We start from the raw sequence: 14,122 nt of genomic DNA on the forward strand, positions 1-14,122 counted from the left end.
TACGCGGTGGTGACTATCATCTCAATGCTAATAATCACGCGACGATGCATATGATCATCATGTTACATAGGCGTGGCACTGGCAGTCATCTACAACTCGGGGTTCTTTGTAATGTCAACTTGGATCCCATTTCTTTGGGCACTCACACATATCTTGGTCGTGCTGGTGGGAAGTTACTCTACTATAACCACGGTTCTTTAACTATCTGGAGCTGGTCTCTTTATCATCTACTACGTACACATTCATTTGTAAAACATTATTTTCGTGGCATCATCCAATAACAAGTCTATCACTATCACTATCACTACCACATGTCTTTCACTTGATGAGAAAAGGCAATCAATGATTACGTCCTTTTATTGTATCTCGATTGTATCTCGATCCAAAACGTTCTTTACATGGTACTTGGTTGGGTGCATAATGACTACGTATTTTCTCTCTCATGCATCGATCCAGGAGTAACACCGCGTGGTACACAATCAAATGTCGGCCTCTTCTTTCTCTCTTTACTTTTCACACCCATGAGCTTCGAATCGCTGGCAGAGTCCTTGGGCCAACTTGGCGACAAGTTTGGAGATCTACATAAGCAAATGGAGGATCTGAACGACGTGAACGACTCCCTGATCCGATTCAACAAGGCATTTGGGGCTTTTCTATTTGGCATGCAAGCAACGTCCACATCGCTCGAATGGCCTGAAGTAATACCTCCATCACGACCACCACAATCGCTATAGATTAACACGTCCTTTGTTTTATCTAGGCACCCGTAAAGTCTTCGTTCCAACTTGTTCAACAACCAGGTAAGTAGTTGTCTATGTATCCATGTTGTTCCTTTGTTGACGTTTTATGCTGTGAGCATAGCCCAATCTTCATCATCAAAGATACCTCGATTCCAGCAACGAGCACAGAAACAAACAACATCAGGCACCAAGTTCCTTGTCAAGGTAAGGAGGAATGGCTTGCATACTACATCTGCCTATATCTTAACACGATCATTAGATCAATCCAAGCGTGATCATTCAACATCTTCCATTAAAGTTCCGAGAGCAAACAGTGAGTGGATCCCATTGCTTCATAAAAGGATGGACATTAACCGATCTCTCAGGAACATACTCGCAACATGCAGAATGTCATCAAGGCCCTCGCCAAACACCCTGATGGCGTGTAAGTATACAAACAAACTTACCCGTGTAGCTATCTGAAATTGACACAATGAACACAAAGGAACATGCCAACTATGGTCAAGGAGACAAAATTACCCAAGCACAAGGTCACTGAGTGCCTGAATGCTCTTTTACACAGCAAGGATGTTATCAAGCAAAGCCAACGGGTAATTGTGGATAAGGATGGGGTCGATATTGCATGCTCAACATCATCATTTTTCTTAGAATCAACTTTCTCTTTACCGACTTGAGCCATCGCGATATCCAACAACATCATAGTTATCATCGTCAGCTTCCAGCCACATTCCCTTTGCTCTCGCTCTCTCATCACTCAACCTTTTTTCAACCCATTTGCTATAAACAATGTAAATATTTGCTGGATCATCATCATCATCATCATCGATAATGGGTATGTCATATTTCTTGATCGGCGGGGACATTGATGCTTGGATAGGGTGAGGGGTACCCTGCTTTGTGGTGGAGTTCAGCTATCCGTTCCCTTAAGCGACGATTGCGACGATTCAAGTGATGGATGTATTCTGCAGCTTTGAAAAGGATGGTGCTCTTGTTGATATTGGATTCTTGCAGACCAGGCACAAGTTGGGTCATGTCATTGAGTGCTGCACGGATGGTGTTACGTCGCTTTTGTTCAGAAGCTGTGTGGTTTGCTCGTTTCTCGACTTCATTCAAGATCTTCTTGATACGTTTGGAGGTGGAAGAGGAGAGTGAGACACCATCTTCATCATCACTACTGCTGCTGATACTGGATTCTCTAAGATGCAACGACAAAAGAGAGGAGGATCTTCGTTTCTTGGTATTCTCATGGTATTCCTCGGTATATGGGATATGGATGGCATCACATTGGAGATAATCTGTCACCAGTTAATTCGTATTGATATGATTACTTCGTGCTATGTGGATATCGGCATACCAGGCTGGAGCGAGGATGCGTCATGAGGGATGATGATGGTTTTATCCATGATGTTGGTTGCATGCAAAAAGAGATTGAAAGGTACCAAAAAGGATGTGCAAAAAAGTCAATGCGTATTATATACATGACACGGATCATTTTTCCGAGATTGCCACAGCCAAGGAGAAAAGAGCTTGATGCAGGGGAAATTCGGGAGCAAATAGATTCCGTAATTGTCCGTGGATGCTAGCCCTTCCTTCATTTACCCCGCACTTTGAAAGGAATCATGTAAGTGGGACTCTCTAAATGGCTGATCGGTTCATTGTTACCTTCCTTGTTTTCTCACAGCCACATTTATATCGATAATGATTGCAGGTTATTAAAAGTGCCGCCTCCTTCGAATCGATTACTATCGTCGTCATATCACAACAGCCCCATTATTACTGCATGACATCAACAACCTATCGATAAACCTTACATACATACTCGGGTCACATGTACGTTATTTACTCTAACCTATGATGCAAAGAGATATCTAATCCAATGACTCCATATATGAAAAGTAGTAGGCTCAACTCAGTGAGTAGGGCCATTTGATGATTGCAGCAATCTTCAACTTGCGCCGAATATGGATGTGTGATTACAGCCAATGTGATGGTAAGCCTGGTGGATACGTTACTCCAAGTGATATGCTGCTCACTATCTTATCTTCGATTCATAGCAAGCCAATCGCAAAGTGAGGCATTTTGATCGGGTGGTAAAAGTTGCTTGAAAAGCTTTGGTTGCTGGATTACCCCATTGTAAGTATGGACCAATTTTCGTGTTGGGGCATTATGCAAGCAGCTCTATTGGATTTTTCCTAATGTTTGCTTGGCGCGTAGTACTTCTTCAGGAAGCCGTTCTTTCACCCTCATGCGGGAGATGTTGTGGCCTAGGCCATTTACGCTTGTGCACTATGCTTATCGATTACGAAGATGCAAACGACTTTTTTTTTGAAACGAAGACGTACATGGACATTCTCGAACAGCGTCATATTTCGTGGAACTTGAGCACAGCAAAAACTGATTTGAGTGATGACATTGTTGGATGACCTTATTTATGCATGCACAATCAATCACACCAAGGCTCTCTGTGAAGGCTCCTCATCGATCTATCAGCTCATCACCATTCTTAACAGCCATTTTATCACTCTTTGTGGTCGCAGAAGTACCCACGCCCACCATGCAGCTATAAACAAGATGAATGTTGTCGCCCATCGTTCTACTCCTACACATCTCTTTCTTTCCATTATCGTATCACTCTTTGATTGCTGACACCTTCAAATCCCTTGGTAAGTACCATGGTGGATATGCCTCTTTGTGGATGATCCATGTACTCATATTTGGACGATCGTTAAGGTTTCATTGTTATCCTCGTACTCCCATTTTCCTTGTTGCCATTGTGTTTTTGGCTCATTTAATAAGGTAAAACCTAATCATCTCGCTTGATGAAATACAAACCTTACATTCCTTTTGATGTAGCTACCTCCAAAGATCATCTGCAAAATTGAATCAGGTGTACTACATACAGCCCGCATGGTGTTGATATACCGATTTCCCTTTGGCACAGCAACGTTTGGATTTCATCTTACGAAACTTGAACGATGGATCGGATTACTTGTCATCTGAGGAAAAACCCAGCCATGGAGACACCAAAAATGATACCAGCAAAGCCAAAAAGCTGCGTAACCATATGCTGCAACTATGGAAGAGCAAACTTGGATCGACAACGCTGGCAAAGGAATTGGAAGCTATGACTTGCCAATGGAAGGGAATCTATCTGATAATCTATGGCACAAGGATCGTCGACAAAATTTGATTCTATCTTTTGTGAAGAGACATGTTACCATCCCGCCGGTGAGTGGACACCTTGCTGCAGCAGCACAAGTACTCATGGCCATGTTGTCATTGAAACAAAAGGCAACAATCAACTGTGTACGATTTGCAGCAATGTTGGAGAAGCAGTGGATTGAAATCGAGATGTTATGCGATGAACACGACTATCTACGTGAAGACTCTGTTGAGAGGTCGTTCGAATCGATGGATGATTCAATGGGTCAATAAGCTGTGGAGCGGATTTTGAGAAGATGCAAAGAAGTAAAGGCACCTGAGGCCCCTGTCAGTTGTCACGATTGGGAGAAGATCCTTGTGAATGGCGAGAAGCCCATAGCAATCGATCGTAAGCGACAAAGGCGTGGTGCCGCATGACGTACATTATTGTTATAGCTTTCAAATACGTAGCCTTATGTTAGCTGCTGTATCCTTTGTAAATCTATTTATTGTGTGCTGTATAGTAGTATTTATTCATTCATCCTCATGCGTTATGATAATGATTGTTGCCAAAGATTATAATGTTGTATTAGCCATAAGTGAGAATAGAGGGACGCCATGCATAAATGACAGGCATGCCAAAGTGAGAAATACAAGATGCCAAGTAAGGAACACACTCTTCCAAGCTAAGTTTAATTGTGGCCATTATGAAGTGTGTTATTCTCTCAATGCCAAACAATAGGTGTTCGTGTGACGCCAAATGAAAAAGATCAGGCACCAAACATAAAATTCAACAATGTTGATCTTGGTGATGATGGAGGGTACACAAAAGAAAAGTTTCCCAACAACAAGAGCACGCGGCATTTGACAAGTCTTGTGCACCAGCATCACTTTCAGCTGAAAACGTGGAGATGACGCACCAAAATCGGACCCTTCCACAATATCTGAAACCCGACGAGAGAGTTTTGTCAGCACGCATATGATCATCACATTCGGTTTTGGTTGCTGTCTTTTTTTCAGTGTTCACCCCGCTTCTTCATTCTTTCACCTCTTCTTTCACTACACAACCATGTCCGTTGACACTTTTAACCGTTTCCTTGCAACCACTACGGGTCGTGAAAAGGCCTGTCGTCTCGTTCAATACTTTGCTCGCTTCTATGCCTTTTATCTTTTCCGTAGCGGTGCACCCAAGGAGGCTATTCAACGTTGGAATGATCTCAAGAGCCATATCGGTAACGCTCGCAAGTTCTTCCGTCTCTTTAAGCAAGTTGAATTCGCCACCACTGCTGTCAAGAGCATGAGCATCCAAGATGAAGTTGTGCGTGCTACCAGCGTGCTTAAGCAGGTTGGCATGTTCTTCTACTATGGTACCGAAGCTCTCAATTTGGTATGTATGATGGGGGTGGTGGCGGCAAAGAAGAGATGGTGGGGAGAGGCAGTGGTGAACTCACACACAAAGTCTATATAGGCCAATGCTATCAAGTTTTACAAGTTCTCCAATATCAAGGACATTCAACGTCTTGGTTTCAAATGCTGGTTGTTTGCATTGACTATGTCCATCATCACCAGTATCCACAAGTTGCGTGGATTGCACGTTCGTGAAGCCATGCTTAACAAGAACGAGAAGGCTCCCGAAGCCGATGCTAAGGCTCTTGTCAAGTAAGTATAGAAAAGAGGATGACAAGGGGAGGACGTTGTATGTTAAACAAGAGTCAATAGGGAAAAGAAGGGACTTCACAAGCAATTATTGCAAGATGTTGTGGATGCCATCATCCCTGTTGCTGGTCTCAACATTATCGGTTTCGATGAAGGCATCGTTGGTCTTGCTGGGTAAGTTTTTTACAAATTCTCCCCGGTTGTGCAACCTTCCTAATCTCTCACTTTTAGTATGACTACCTCTTGGTTGGCTGTTACCTCCCAATGGCAAAAGGTTGCTTCCAAGTAATTCCCCATCTAGACGATCTCACTATTTCCTACTCCTCCTCCTTCACCCAACTTGCATCATCCTAGTCTTGCATATCCTGTACACGTCTCCTCCAAAAAACGGTACCATTGTTTATAAACACACTCACACGTGCTTCTCATTCTTGATTCACGTGCAGCTTTTTATTTTATCATGCAAAGGATGCTATTCGCAGCAGCTTGTCATTACTTCAGGGACCGTGTCACACAATCCAATCGTGTACATTTTCTTAGTCGTTCAATACCCACGGGACTGTAGACCCATACTGATGTTTATCACAATGCGAATATGAAAGCGTATGACTCAAGGACATCCGAAAAGTAGTGTTGGATGATTGATGGATGAATGATCTTCATATTTTATAATAGTTGTGATATTGATGGAACAAGCAGGATACACTGAGTGGGTTACCAGCATTGGGCGGTATTGTGGATGTGTCATGGAAACGGAGCGTGGGCAGTTGGCAGGTCCATATAGGTAGTGATGGTACACAAATGCCTATCCACGTTATGTAAAGGATTTTCTCATCGCTCACAAGACTTTGGCGTAAGGGATACCTGTATAAATAAACAAAACGGCATGGGATCGTCTCCATTGCTTTACCCGTAGCAATAACTATCATGGTCGCTGCTGACAACAATAATCAGCCTACTCGTTTTCCTCCGCTTGCACCCAAGTCCCCTTCTGGTGTCGACCTTCTTGCAGCAGAGAGAAGGAAATCAAGCTTCAATGTAGACTCAATGACCAAGTTCATCTACCCAGATGGGTGGCTCGACAGAATGCATAAGGTGCTTGCTGTCATCGAAAAGGATCCGGCATTCGACAAAACCATGCGCTACTACCAGAATCGCTACGAAGGAATGCGACAAGCTTACGCCAAAGAAAAGCGCATCCGTCAGTTATCTACGTATGTAATTGAATGTCCCTTTTTGTTACACCAATCATGTACTCAACTTTCTTTATATGTAGCGAGCATGGATGGGATGATATGGATAGAAGCATGGCTAATTTTCTTTATGATGGCGTTTCACCGGTATGAAATAAGGATAGGGTGGGTATATGGTGATAGGCAGCAATGGCTCATTGTGGGGTTTTTCATGTAGTTCTCAGTACATCACAGCATGTTTATGACAACCTTGCGCAATCAATGCAACGACGAGCAACGTAAATTGTTTTATGAGCCTGCGACGCGACTTGAGATCATTGGTTGCTATGCACAAACTGAGCTTGGTCATGGATCCAATGTGCGTGGTTTGGAGACGACAGCTACCTACATCCCTGAGGACAACGAATTCGAGATCCATTCGCCACACCTTACGTCATCCAAATGGTGGATTGGTGGATTAGGCAAGAGCGCCACTCATTGTGTCTTGATGGCTCGGCTTATCATTCATGGCAAGGATCATGGCCCACACCCATTTTGTTTCCAAATCCGAAGTCTCAGGGATCATAGGCCATTGCCTGGTATTACGGTGGGCGACATTGGACCGAAGTTGGGATACAACAGCAATGACAATGGCTTTATCCTCTTTGACCATTTCCGTGTACCTCATATCTCGCTTCTTGCCAAGTTTTCTCAAGTCAAACCAGGAACTGGTGAATACATCAAGCCGCCCAATGCACGTCTTTCTTATGGCACCATGGTCTTTATTCGAGCAAACATTGTTGCAGGTATGTACATTTATTGTGTATAGGTGAAAGGATGCCCTTGTGCTTAGACTTTTTTTTCTTTGTTTGCAATAGGAAGTCGTTTTGCTATGGCACGTGCAGCCACTGTTGCAGTGCGTTATTCGGCTGTTCGCCGTCAATTTGTGGATGCTGCTGAACCAAAAAAGTGGGGCAAAGAGGTCATTGAAACTCCTGTCATCGACTACACAATGCAGCAATATCGGCTCTTCCCCGTTATAGCAGGTGCTTATGCTTTATTGTTCACTGGCCGTGAAATGCTTCGTCTGTACGACCTGAATCAAGAAGCCATGAAGCAAGGCGACTATGGACTACTAGCAGACTTGCATGCAAGCTCATCCGGTCTCAAATCTTTGACAACGACAATGGCTGTAAATGCAGTAGAGGAATGTCGACGTGCATGTGGTGGTCATGGATACAGCATGTTTTCTGGTCTCGGTAGCTTTTATCAGGACTATGTTCCTAATGTCACGTAAGTTTGGGATTTGGATACATTGTTGTGCATAACATCATCTCATGAATCATGGATGTATATAGCTTTGAAGGTGATAATTACATCCTCACGCATCAAACATCGCGTTATATATGCAAGACGTATCGCAACGTGGTGGCAGGCAAAGCTGTTCCATCCGAGCACAACATGACTGTGACCTATTTGATGCAATACTTGCAAGATCCCAAAGCGACATGCGCTGACGACTTGACCAATCCTGAAGTGATACTCAATGCATTTGGGTATCGTGCAGCTTACTTTGCAGCACAGCTGGTGGAACAATTGGATCATGAAGGGCGATCTTGGAACAGCATGCTCGTCGAAGTTAATCGTGTGTCACGTGCTCATTGTCAATATATGCTTGTTCGCAGCTTTTTTGTCGGCATTCGCCAAGCGGACCAGCAACTACAGCCTGTGTTATCAGTATTGGCGCGTCTATTTGCATTGCATATGATGGAGCAAGAGCTTGCAGATTTCATGCTGACAGGATACATTACAAGTGCTCAAGGCAAATCCCTAAGGAAGCTTGTATTGGATTACATTTCAAAGATTCGAGATGATGCGGTGGCGCTTGTAGACGCGTTTGCATTGCCTGATTATTATCTTCATTCTGCCCTTGGACGATATGATGGAAAAGTGTACGAAAGCATGACCAAGATGGCTGAGCTAGAGCCTTTGAATCAGACTCAAGTAGTGGATATGTACGAGGAATACATCAAGCCCCACGTCTATAAACCAAATAGCAAGTTGTAAATGATGAATAAACAATAAAGGTTGAGAGACTATTGGCATCCTTGGCTGCTGTCCCATCTACTACCTACTTGACACAAAGTCGATTGTCCAACACTTGGATGTTCATCGGCACCCCAAATTTCCATTGGCGATTTATCCTCAGGGACACGTAATTGAATCATGTAAAAAGCGCCATAAAGTAATGAAGGCATGTGTTGCTAGACAAGAATGTCTTTCCCATGAATCGTATAGCATTTGTGCAAGCCTTGGGGTTCGCCGAGCATAGCTTATGGCTACCCCACATTTTAATGCACAGCAGCTTCCCACAGTAAAATTTCACATGCCGATTGCTGTCAGCTTTCTCCCCAATGTCTTGGTCGTCTCTTTCTCATCTTGTGCAACGCCCAGCATATTTAAACCTTCAACCCCAACAGCAATCCAACTACTCGAACTCCATTCAATAACTCACAATGTCGACTCCACTTGCCAGCGATCTCTTGCTCCCTGAACTTGAACGACAACTCAAGGAAGAACCCCACCTTATCCCAGCTGTTAAGGGTCTCTTTATTGTCACTGTCACCAAGAAGAAAAAGGCAGCTGCTGTTTGGTATGTAACAACCTTGTAATGAGGCATTCCCATCAGCAACGTTACTCATTTCATGGCTAGGTACATTCTTTTGCAAGGTATGTGAAGCGTGTCCTTTTATGGAATAGGTTTCATTGTCAAGGCTGGATCATTGTATCTCATCAATGTCCTCTATGTTGTAGGCAAGGATACGATGCCTGTCATCACCAACGACCAAGAAAAGGCCAAGGACGCTGCCAAGACCAAGGTTAGAACCGTCAAGATTCAAGTCGAGGACACTGATCTCGTCAACTTTATCACTGGAGGGTAGGTGGTTGATCATGGATCATTGTTATACATTGGTACTAAACATGTATATGTAGCATGACTGTAAGTCGTTGTTCTTACTACTGCTAATCAATTCAGGTCGATTCTGATATTCTTTCTTAACCCAAATCAAAGGGCGTAAAAGCCTATATGACAGGCAAGATCAAGGTTCGTGGTGATCTCATCCTCGCACAAAAGCTCGAAGACATCTTTGAGAAGGCTGGAGGACGTGATGTAAGTGTATTCTAAAGGCTCATTATCGGTCATACTTAATTATCTTGTCACTCTTAGCGCGCCATCGCCTTCATCAAGCAAAATGAACAGCTAAGAGCATTGACTGTGAAATCCAAGTTGTAAATCCGCGTGCAACACGATCATATCCCCATGGTACAATCTATACTCAATTAAATGGTATTACACGCAATTGGCTTGCAGCATTACTTGGATGATTGATACGGTTGAGAAAAGGATGCGTGCCAGGTTGGGTAACAGGGGGCGGATCACAGCATCCACTTTTGTTCTTTGATGAGGATGGGACGCTGATGAACATGAACATGAGCCTTTTGATCGGACATAGCTTAGTACTTGATCTCTTTACAACCATCTCTTGCTTAATAAAGTACATCGATTACACAGCCCATCATTACTACGTCAACAACACATACCAAAAATGCAACATGAACAATAAAAGGATGTGCTTTGTTAATACCAAAATATGTATTGAGTATAAGGATCTTCGTATATAAAGAATATTTACATGTACTGTAGTAAAAAGGTATATATAATACATTAGGGACAGTTGTTTACATCGCCATAGGGACACGATGCGGCAATGACATTGCCTTCCACACCAGCCAATTGGAAGACTGCCTTTAGCAAAGCTGAGATACCTTGACCTAAAAGAGAATGCCAATGTTAGATTTGGGGCAAATTGAAGTAAAATGATTCTACTACATACCTGCGATAAGTCCTCCAGCAGTGCTGTGCATAAGATCATCGTATGCTTTTGGATCAATTTTCTTCCAAATTTGACCAGCGGTCCAACCAATGAACATAGAGAATGGCACTTCAGGCGAGGGATTAATCATGGAGATGCCAATAGCAGAAAACGAGGGGAAGTAACGCCAATACTTTTGTGGGACAAGGAAGAAACGAATAAAGGGAGCGATGCAACCGACACCAGCAGCAACACCAGTGGTGATAATAGCACCCTTGCTAAGAGGAGCAGCTTCACCTGTAAGTAGCTTGGTGACCTGCAACCAAGCAGTGACGGATACGAGTTGAAATTCGCAAGGGGCATTAAGATCTTGAGATGTGACGCAAGGGTATGCTTCAGCAAAGAGAATAAACATGCCAACAGCAATACCAATAGCAGGGAAGGAAGCGACCGCCTGGGCCAAAAATTGGGAACGAGGAGAAGCGCCAACAATTTGGCCGGTCTTAAGATCACCGACCATGTCAACAGCTTGTGCAGCAGCTGAAGCAGAGATGTTACCAGCCATCAAGTTGTTCTTTTGAACTTGCTGAACGTTGTCAGCAGGCATACCAGCAAAAATGAGCTGAGTCATTTTGCCAACAGCACCAGTCGGGTTGATATCCGTTTCACCAGCAGCTTGAATACCGACAAAGGTAAGGATAAATGCAATAATGACGGCTACGATACTTTGATACACGGGCATGTGGAAGTATTCACCCATAATGGCACATGTGAAAATAATCGAAACGACAACGCCGGATGACCACCACCATGTAGGTACCAATTCATCGGCAGAATAAAGCTCGTCAGCTGCTGGCACAAAGTTCAATTCTTCAGCAGTGCCTATACGGAACACCTTGACCTTGATGTTGAGGGCCAAATAACGGAGACCATTCCAAATTTCGATACAGCCACCCTTGATACCACGCCATAGCGTATCATAGCGCACGAGCAATTCACAAATGGAAGACAACACCATGAGAGCAATACCAGGCCATAAGAAGAAGCTTTGTGCGCTATCGCCATCGCTGCTAAAGCCACTCATGCCAGTCCATACGCCTTTGGTTGTAAGAGTGGGACCAATAATACCCCAAATGAAAATGGATGAAACGAAAAAGCTGATCACAGTGGAGCCGGGGGTCATCAAACCAGCACCAAAGAAGGGCCAATCGAACATGTAGTACCAGCCCCAATCCAAGTCAGCACTGACCATGTTTTCATAACCCGTGCTATAGCCGATCCAGAACAAAATGTGAACTATACAATGGCAAGTGATGAGTTTCGACCCATACAAAGGAAAGGGATTACACTTACTGGTATCAAAGAAAGGTACCCAATGGGCAATGAGTGTCCAAAAGAAAGCAATGGCGAACCAAATGGCCATCCACTTTGCCTTTTTCATAGCTTCCTTTTCACCACCAATACTATCATGGAGCGAAATGATGGTTGTGGCGGTAGCACGTGGAGTTGGGAAAGGCAAATCTTGGTTGACAACAAAATGCTTGCGGAGGGGAACAGCAAAGAACAAGCCATAGAAAGCGGCAGAGATGGTGAACAATACAAGTGCTGCGGCATCACCTTTAGGTGTAGTCATGAGGCCGAGCTTATACATGGCAGGGATACCAGCAACAAAACCAGCTGAAAGACCACCAGCTATGTACAAGAGGATAATCATAAATAAACATGCATGTATATGCAACCCTTGAGTTGTATTTAACGTACCAGTAGTAGCAGCTGATTGTGCTGTAACGTTTTCTTTGGCACCAAAGTAACCACCGCCAGCCCACAATGGCAGCACACGTGATAATGGTTTGATGATGGCAAAACTAAAGATGGCACCGAACATGGATGCACCAAATGTCCAACCGATTTTGAGACCCAAATAGGTGTTGGATGCGGCTACCATGCATGTTAATTATCCCCTATGTGGAATTGGTATGCATATAGGGCTTACCAATCAAGCAACCAAGTAGCGAGCCTACAACGGAAGCACGCCATGTAAATTGCCATTCTTCTACAACGTATTGACCGAGAGGTTTATCCTCGTGCACCTCGATTTGTTCGCTCGATTCAGAAAAGACTTCCTTCTTGTCGATTTCATACTCGATCTTTTCCTCAACGATTTGAGGCTGTTGCTCTGACTCTTTCATGGAAAGGGGGTGAAGTTCAAATTAAACAAGTATAGAGATGAAAGAAAGATGAAAATGGTCCGAGGGGGAAACTCAAATGTGGCAATTTTATATGTCCAAGCTATGGTGCATGATTGATTCTTTCTACAAAATAACTGCATCCGGCAATTTCTGCTCGAAAAGGCATGTCTTTTACGATGTGATTGTGCAACATGAATTGTTGGTGGTGATGGACGGTGGGTTGGGGGGTGAGGATTATGGCTAAACATGAGCGAGTAAGAAAGAGGGGAGACGACCGGAGTCTGTTCAAGCGTGTCACCATCCGCTGCTTTTGCAGCCATGATTTTAAACATACTCTCTACTCCCTTTTAATCGCCTACTATGATTCATGATTACACTTGTCTTCTTTATTTTTCCTTTCGCTGTCATTTTTCGTGGGTAAAATGTGCCACGATCGAGATCGAACAAAAATGCCTACATTTGCAAATTTTGCCAAACAAGCGTGCGAAAAAAAGGACCCTTATTCGCGAAAAGGGCTTGAAAAGGCGAAATACTGCCTTATCCCGCTTATCTCGGGCTGAGATGCACGCGACAATCCTATTGGTGAATGGCTGACATTTCGTCCAATTGTTCATCAACATGACAAAACGGCTCCCTATATGGACGCTTGTGCCTGTTTCGTACATGTGACCCGACACACACACATCATGAGCCATCTTTCAACGCGAGATACATATTGCTCCTCTTTATCAGTGCGCTATAACCAGCCCCGCCTCTCCCCGCTCGCTTGATCGTTTTTGATTATTCTTTCTCACGATAAGGTGATGCACCAAAAGAGACACATGTTGCCATTTGTCAACAAAAACGATACATCCATTACACCTCGGCTGCTGATTGCGGAGTGATGAAACCCATTTCCTCGGTATACACCTCCTCTTCCCATCCTTCTTTGTTGTGCCTTACATCTTCTTTTTTTAGTAATGTTCTTGGAGTCGCTGTTTTCTTGCATTTGAATGAACCACATTGGCTCCCAACAGATGACTCACTTTTATGTTTAACATGTTGTTGTCAATCCTCGGGATCACATTGATCGATCCCAAACCTCGATCGGAAGCATGGTTATGGTTGCATAGTAGTAGTAGTAGTAAGCATGTTTATTTGACATTTGAGGAGTAAGGAAGCATCGAGTCACATTGGGCACAAGCGATACATGAAGCGTGTGAAAAGTTGTAGAATATACATGTCATGTCAAAACAATCTGTGTCATGTGTTTAGGCCACCTGCAGATGAAGGCAAAAGAAAATGGGACCACAATATCGGGTTGTGGATGTGTGGGGTGGGCAATCGGCGCTTTATGTTGATAATGGAAG

At 43.7% G+C, this 14,122-nt stretch overlaps 7 protein-coding genes across 7 annotated transcripts; 5 read left to right on the forward strand and 2 right to left on the reverse strand.

The window, feature by feature from the left end:
- Positions 1–521: 521 nt before the first annotated feature.
- Positions 522–1,442, forward strand: O0I10_002879 (uncharacterized protein; the record flags this gene model as incomplete). Its single annotated transcript, XM_058482956.1, has 7 exons — positions 522–698; positions 761–800; positions 862–944; positions 1,000–1,053; positions 1,106–1,164; positions 1,225–1,330; positions 1,389–1,442. 7 exons carry the CDS (start codon positions 522–524, stop codon positions 1,440–1,442), a joined length of 573 nt encoding a protein of 190 aa, XP_058346045.1.
- A 135-nt stretch (positions 1,443–1,577) lies between these two features.
- O0I10_002880 (uncharacterized protein) lies at positions 1,578–2,143 on the reverse strand (the record flags this gene model as incomplete). Its single annotated transcript, XM_058482957.1, has 2 exons — positions 1,578–2,035; positions 2,095–2,143. 2 exons carry the CDS (start codon positions 2,141–2,143, stop codon positions 1,578–1,580), a joined length of 507 nt encoding a protein of 168 aa, XP_058346046.1.
- A 1,672-nt stretch (positions 2,144–3,815) lies between these two features.
- On the forward strand, positions 3,816–4,175 carry O0I10_002881 (uncharacterized protein; the record flags this gene model as incomplete). Its single annotated transcript, XM_058482958.1, has 1 exon — positions 3,816–4,175. The coding sequence occupies one exon, from the start codon at positions 3,816–3,818 to the stop codon at positions 4,173–4,175; it is 360 nt and encodes a 119-aa protein (XP_058346047.1).
- Positions 4,176–4,950: 775 nt separating this feature from the next.
- Positions 4,951–5,826, forward strand: O0I10_002882 (uncharacterized protein; the record flags this gene model as incomplete). Its single annotated transcript, XM_058482959.1, has 4 exons — positions 4,951–5,268; positions 5,350–5,540; positions 5,601–5,711; positions 5,769–5,826. The coding sequence occupies 4 exons, from the start codon at positions 4,951–4,953 to the stop codon at positions 5,824–5,826; spliced, it is 678 nt and encodes a 225-aa protein (XP_058346048.1).
- Positions 5,827–6,464: 638 nt separating this feature from the next.
- On the forward strand, positions 6,465–8,776 carry O0I10_002883 (uncharacterized protein; the record flags this gene model as incomplete). The annotated part of the gene is made up of 5 exons (XM_058482960.1): positions 6,465–6,751; positions 6,814–6,877; positions 6,948–7,515; positions 7,588–8,002; positions 8,068–8,776. 5 exons carry the CDS (start codon positions 6,465–6,467, stop codon positions 8,774–8,776), a joined length of 2,043 nt encoding a protein of 680 aa, XP_058346049.1.
- Positions 8,777–9,225: 449 nt separating this feature from the next.
- O0I10_002884 (uncharacterized protein) lies at positions 9,226–10,004 on the forward strand (the record flags this gene model as incomplete). Its single annotated transcript, XM_058482961.1, has 6 exons — positions 9,226–9,362; positions 9,423–9,439; positions 9,524–9,647; positions 9,704–9,710; positions 9,783–9,881; positions 9,939–10,004. 6 exons carry the CDS (start codon positions 9,226–9,228, stop codon positions 10,002–10,004), a joined length of 450 nt encoding a protein of 149 aa, XP_058346050.1.
- Positions 10,005–10,436: 432 nt separating this feature from the next.
- O0I10_002885 (uncharacterized protein) lies at positions 10,437–12,773 on the reverse strand (the record flags this gene model as incomplete). Its single annotated transcript, XM_058482962.1, has 5 exons — positions 10,437–10,543; positions 10,606–11,880; positions 11,938–12,276; positions 12,346–12,522; positions 12,578–12,773. The coding sequence occupies 5 exons, from the start codon at positions 12,771–12,773 to the stop codon at positions 10,437–10,439; spliced, it is 2,094 nt and encodes a 697-aa protein (XP_058346051.1).
- Positions 12,774–14,122: the final 1,349 nt, after the last annotated feature.

This window comes from Lichtheimia ornata (genome assembly GCF_029851405.1).
Source record: "Lichtheimia ornata isolate CBS 291.66 chromosome Unknown scaffold00009, whole genome shotgun sequence".
Lineage (NCBI taxonomy): Eukaryota > Fungi > Mucoromycota > Mucoromycetes > Mucorales > Lichtheimiaceae > Lichtheimia > Lichtheimia ornata.